At 37.2% G+C, this 6,056-nt stretch overlaps 1 protein-coding gene across 8 annotated transcripts in view; it reads right to left on the bottom strand.

Annotated features, from left to right (window-relative positions):
* CDC42BPA (CDC42 binding protein kinase alpha) overlaps positions 1-6,056 on the bottom strand; it is a 181,808-nt gene that overhangs the window by 174,650 nt on the left and 1,102 nt on the right. For all 8 annotated transcript variants that reach the window (XM_031504271.2, XM_021537011.3, XM_021537006.3 and 5 more), the window contains exon 2: positions 5,707-5,931. In XM_031504271.2, the coding sequence (XP_031360131.1) occupies positions 5,707-5,902 (196 nt within the window). In that variant the 5' untranslated portion in view covers positions 5,903-5,931. The remainder of the gene's footprint in view (positions 1-5,706; positions 5,932-6,056) is intronic.

Consider the following 6,056-nt stretch of genomic DNA (forward strand, 5'->3'; position numbering starts at 1 on the left):
GCAAGGAATTTCTGTACAGAATAAAGGCATTTCTAAAATTCCTGGAAACTAAATATTAGTTAGCTTTCTATCTAAGCAAGCTGTGCTCCTTTGCAACAAACCGGACATCACTGACAGAAGTCAGTCAACCTGAAGACACACACCCCAAATATGCCCCAAAATAGGCAGCCCTGGAGTACTTCCAAACTTCCCCTGCCCAACAGAACAAAAAGAGAGAAAAAGAACACCCTTTAAACTAATTTCTACTTAAAATTAAGAGTTTTAATTAAAAAAACACTTTGTGTAATGAAAATGTGCAATGAAACAAACATGTTACAATGGATTAATGCCTCACTCTACTGGAAACTAATAAAAATCAAGTAGAATTAACTGGATGGTCTCACAGCTCATTTGAACACATCAGAACTGTTGATAAAAACACAGCAATTCGTTTACTGTGTTGAAGGCAAGAATCAAAAGTGAAATAAATGTGGGAAAAAAATCACAATTTATTAGGTATAGACCTTAAACACAGAGCTACTTAACACTAAAGCTGCATGGGCAACCATTCTTCTACATATTTTCCGGCAAATACTGTTTCCTTCTTTTTCAAGCAATTTGGTGTAGAACTGCATCTATATAAAAGATCTTTACACAATATTCTGAAACATAGAGATTTAAAGATTGTTTCTATTTGAGAGCATTAAAGAACCTTCTTCTTTCACCCTAATCAATAAAAAAGCATTTAATTGTTGGTTGCAGCTGTGTAACAGAAACAATAGATCACACAAAATAAGCAGTAAAGTGTTATTGTAAACAATGTCAGAAATTTACGTGTCAAGAATGCCACGATGTCTTCTGCACTGATGGAGCCCCATCAGTTCACATGGCTCAGCTGCAAGCAATGAAACAACTCACATTTAAAATTAGGAATGTGCCTAAACATTAAGTGGCCTTGACAAGCAAGATGCTTGTCATTTTCCAGACAGAACTGAATAACTGTTTTTGCTGATGTCAGGCCAGGAGGTATTCCCATTTTTATGACTAGAATAAAAGGAAGTCTATACTTTTTAGAATGTAATTAGGGGGAAAAATTATTTCTAATGGTTAGATAGTACTAAGGTTAGAAAGTACTGAGCACCAAAGTCTACTTAAAAAAAAACCAAAACAACAAAACTTGAAAAAGTTGATTGCTAAGTCTTTTACTGTCTGCTAAGAATAGGACCTAAATGAAGGATTGTTTTTAACAGCTGTTTTAAAAACAAAACATAAGCAACTCATAGCTGAAAACGACTGTGATTTTGTTCAGGACTTATACAGAGATAAATAACAAAGAAGATGTGCAGAAGCCTAGAAACAAGATTTTGTTTTCTTTTGTAACTAATATGCAAAAACAAATCCAGCTCAAAAAGGGGCTTATTATTTTTTCTTAAGAAAAACCATGAGAGAGAGTGCCAGAAAGGTAACATAGACAACCTGTCTGCAATTCTGTCTTGAAAAATTGGTTGTATAGTCATAGAGCCATTTTCAATATCCAGAACAGATGCTGCACAACTGAGTAACAGAAGTATGAGACCAATGATGATAGTCTAGGGTATGACCGTATCAGCACTGCAGAAACAGCATGCATTTCAGTTCTACTAGAGATGAAATGAGAACAATTTAATCCATCTTCCAAAGCTTTCTTCAGTAGAAAAAAGCAAAAAACCAAACAAGAACAACAAACTGAACAAAACCAATCAAACAAAAATTTTACTAAAGGACAGTTTATATTTTTCCAACAAGAGCACAGATTTAATCAAGTCACTGACCTCATCATGGTACTGGTGGTGCCCTCCATCTTCCCTCACTTTCATCATCACACATTTTGAGGTTTATTCTATTATTCCTTCAATGAATCCTAAATAACATTGTTCTCATTTCTTTTTAAAAGCAATTCAAACTGGGGCCATTGGAAAGAAAGTTTTCCCAGAACCAAAGCATCTCCAAAAGCTTCTTTTTATCACTATAGTTCTCCTTCAAGTTCACCTTATCAGCCTTCGTTGCCTCCCTTATACTCTTGCATCAGCATGGCAACTCACACACAAGTAGACAAGAAAAAGCAAAGTGCTTGGAATTCTCAACAGCTTTTTCTGGTAAGCTCCAGTTGCTATAATTAGACAAGCCCTTTTCTAAATCACAAATACAACTATCAATAGAGATAAAAATGAAAACTAGCATCAAATACATAGAACAAGCCAAATCTAAATGTTCCAGTTTCTTCCTGATATCTCAAAATGTGCCCTGATTTAACCCTCAGAACTCAAATACATTGGCTCTTTCCATGGCTGTGTTGGCATATAAGATACCTATGGAATATAAACAACAAAATTAAATCATCTTACAAACAAGTCACAAAATCAATACTGTATAAAAATAGGGAATGCAATTATATTTTCACTTAAAGCCAATGATAGGATTTTAGAAGCAAAGCAGCTTCTGAATCACAAAATAATTAACCTGACACTTCTAACCATCTGTGACACTTCTAATGTCATTTCAAGCAGCAAAAAAGACTGAAATTCTACAAAAATTTAAAGCTCAACTTCACATTGTAGAGACCTTACTTTCTCCACATCCTGAGTTAAACTTGCAGTATCAAGCCAAAACATGAACAATTAGTCCAGATCTCTATTCTTTTACCCCGATTGATTTTTTAGTAAGTTATAGTTCTAGATTACAAGTTCATAAAGTAGTCCTAAAAGATCTAAGTACTAGAACATGAAGCTTCTTAGTTCCCCTAAATATAGCAGCAGTCACATGGCTGTCATTAAGACATTAGCTTCTCCATGGTAGAGTATCTCCTAAACCTTTCCCCCAAAAAGTCAGACTGTGGTTCAGTCTTACATGAAATACAGCAGACAACATCTCAGACCCAGAACACTCTGTATAAAAATACACATACCCAAATGCAATCCCCGCTCAAACCCTCCACAAAACCAAACAGTAACACCTCAAAACTACACTGCTGAAAAGAAAAAAATTATTTGCTGCTCAACAGGAGTCTGTGTGACCACTGAACAGATGTTTATTAACCTTTTCTTAAACTTAACAGACTAAAAATAAACCTTATTTACTTCTAGAAGGAACAATTTATTTTAACAAAGACAGTTTAAGATGACAATCAGTTCTCAGGAGTGAATTTGTACTCTGCATTTTGTATACATACACACACATCCCAGTTCATACCAGTCCCCTGACCAGTTCCAATACATTCAGATTGCACTCTTCATAATATTTGAGCCAATCTGTGGATGTTTGGCAGAAACCCACAAAATGCCAGCATCCAACTGACATCCACGAATAGATATACCAGCCCCCAAGTTTTATTCCACTGATGGGAAAAATAAATTAACACACACTATTTTATACGGTACATTCAAAACCAAGAGCGCTCCACATGCAGCAGCTTTCTGAACTCCCTGGTGTAAAATTTGTGCTACTTTTCCTGCTGTTCAAATAGGAAGCTAAAAAAAACTGAGCTGAAAGCACTTCAACACTGAGTCCTTTAGAGGTGTGGGCAGAGTCCATGATTTCTGGCTGCCAGCCTTCCACTTCTGCCACTACTCAGCACATCTCTGACTTGAAAACCACATATAAGCTCTTTCTAATCAACCACTTGCATTGTTTCTCCTTCTGGGAAGAGAGATACGAGGGGTCATGATTATATCAAAGCACAGGGTACCCTCAGTAACTCCACTGCACCACAGCACTGAAGGGTACCCAACCTCTCTAAGGGCCTGATTTTGCCAACTCCCTGATCCCAAGAGGAATGCCAGAGACCGCCAGTTTCACTAGGAGGGCTGGCCCTCAGAGGAGACACTCCTAGGAGCGTTTGCAGGATACAGACATCATTCACACAGACACTTCCACCAACAGGTACCAGCCACCGCTGGCTCTTCCCTGTCACCTCACAAGCCCTCCTGGGAAAGCTCCCAGGGCAGAAGGCTGGACAGCAGAGCTGGGAGCAGACAGAAGACCACAGTAACTCAGCCCTGGAAATGGAAGCAATTGGTCTTCTCTGAAGCCTCAGAGTCCTGCTAAGGCACAGCTGGAGCATGAGAGTGGAAAAATAGCAGGAAAAATAGGCCAGCAAGAAACCTTATTCCAGTCCAGCCTTTCCAAAACAGTGTATTATTTCCATCAGCAGATGGGAAAGCTTATTACAGAAATTTTGAGCTACTGTCAGAGCCTTGCAATGATACATGTACCTATTAAACAACCACCACTCAATGCACCAGTACCCAACACAATGGGTCCTAAACACACTGTTGTTCTGATCATCTAGATATGGTTAACTTGGTTGTTATTATTATTATTATTTACAGGGTATCATCACCTGGCTAGATGCACTGCAGACTACACTAAGTTCCTGCACAGAAAATACCCTTGGAGCCATCATATTTCCCCAGTCTTTCACAGCTTCTGTATGCCAGTGGCAGTTTTAGAGGGAAGATTATTCAGAAGAACTTTTAATTACTATTTCCTCCTTTGCTAGAATGCATTAATTATAGCCTGTTCTTCCAGATAATAAGAAAACAAAAAACACTGCAATATGAACACTACAAGAAACTTAATTACTGAGTCAGATGTCCTTTAGATGTCAGTATGACTACAGAGAGGAGCAGGAAAATAAAACACACACATATCAGCCTCAAGTTGTTAGATCAGTTATCAAAACAATGTCTTTCCTCTGCAACTTCATTTTGAAGAGCTCAACCACCTAGTTAATCAAATGCCTGTTAACATGTTTCAAAAATATGCTTTTTTTAATGAAGGAGGCATGGTCATGTATTTATTACAAAGCAAATATGGTAAATGGTTCTGTATGCAAATACAGAAGTGCAGCATGACTTTGAAGTTTGAAGGTCAGATACAGTAACTGTTCTCATCAAGGTTCTTATGTCAGACTGCATCTTCTGGTTTACAACTGAGTTTAGGAGGAGGAAGAAAGAGAATTAAAAAGAAAAAAATAGAGTCAACCAGTTCTGTGACAACATAAGAAGAACTGGCACAATATCATTCACCTGCTTTCCTTTAAAAATCTACTAATACCCTATCTCCCACAAAATTAAAAGTCTGTCGGGGACACACAGATTTTCATTCTGCTTTTCAACTCTGATTTTCCTGATGAAAAAAGCAATCTACTTAAGTCAGCAACAATTTTATATTAAAGAAGAGAATGTCATCTTCTCCATCTTCACAGATGTTTCAAATCCTTATCATTTCAGAAAGCTGAAGGATTTTCTTGTTGATCAACATGTTTTATTTTAAAGCAGTACAGATTCAACTGCAGAAGCAAATCAGAGGACTGTGCATTGATATTTTTGCAGGCATCAGAGAATTTATCCCTCACCATTCCATATTCCCAGCAATTTTAAGATACAGAACTCAACAGCTGGGCCTGAAGGCAAACAAATATGCTAGGAACACAAAAGCCCGATCCATGTCAAAAAAGAAAAATAAAAAATATGAACTATGTTTTACATGCATACCTCAAAGACAAAAAAACAATACAGATTTCTTTTTAGCACCACTACCAAGTTTAAATACAGTGGAACTGACAACACTTCCCAGTAAAACACTGAGTTATAAACAATCCCCTCGCACACATAAATAACAGAGACATTATACAAAGCAGACAGGAACATGGACGGATGTACACAAAATAAACACATTCAAACTTACCCCACTCCAGATACTCAAGGATGTTCTTCTCTCTTCTCAGAGGGGAATTATTACATTCATCATAAAGGCAGATGAGTATATCCAGCAAGGTTTCCACACTGAAGCATTGCCCATTAGTCTGTGTTGGCCCATCCAAAATAAACTGCTCCAACTGCTTCAAACGCACTTCTCCAGACATGGTTGTTTCAGTTTGCATTGGGGTTTCTTTTTTAATGATTATTATTACTTTGTCAGAAAAACAACAACAACAACAAAAAAAAACTTTTGAGGGTTTTGTTGTTTAAATAGAAGTCAACAGTATTTTTTAACAAGTGCCAAACTGTGATGGTCCTTAATTGCCAGCCCACCTC

Source organism: Lonchura striata, chromosome 3, assembly GCF_046129695.1.
Source record: "Lonchura striata isolate bLonStr1 chromosome 3, bLonStr1.mat, whole genome shotgun sequence".
Taxonomy (NCBI): domain Eukaryota; kingdom Metazoa; phylum Chordata; class Aves; order Passeriformes; family Estrildidae; genus Lonchura; species Lonchura striata.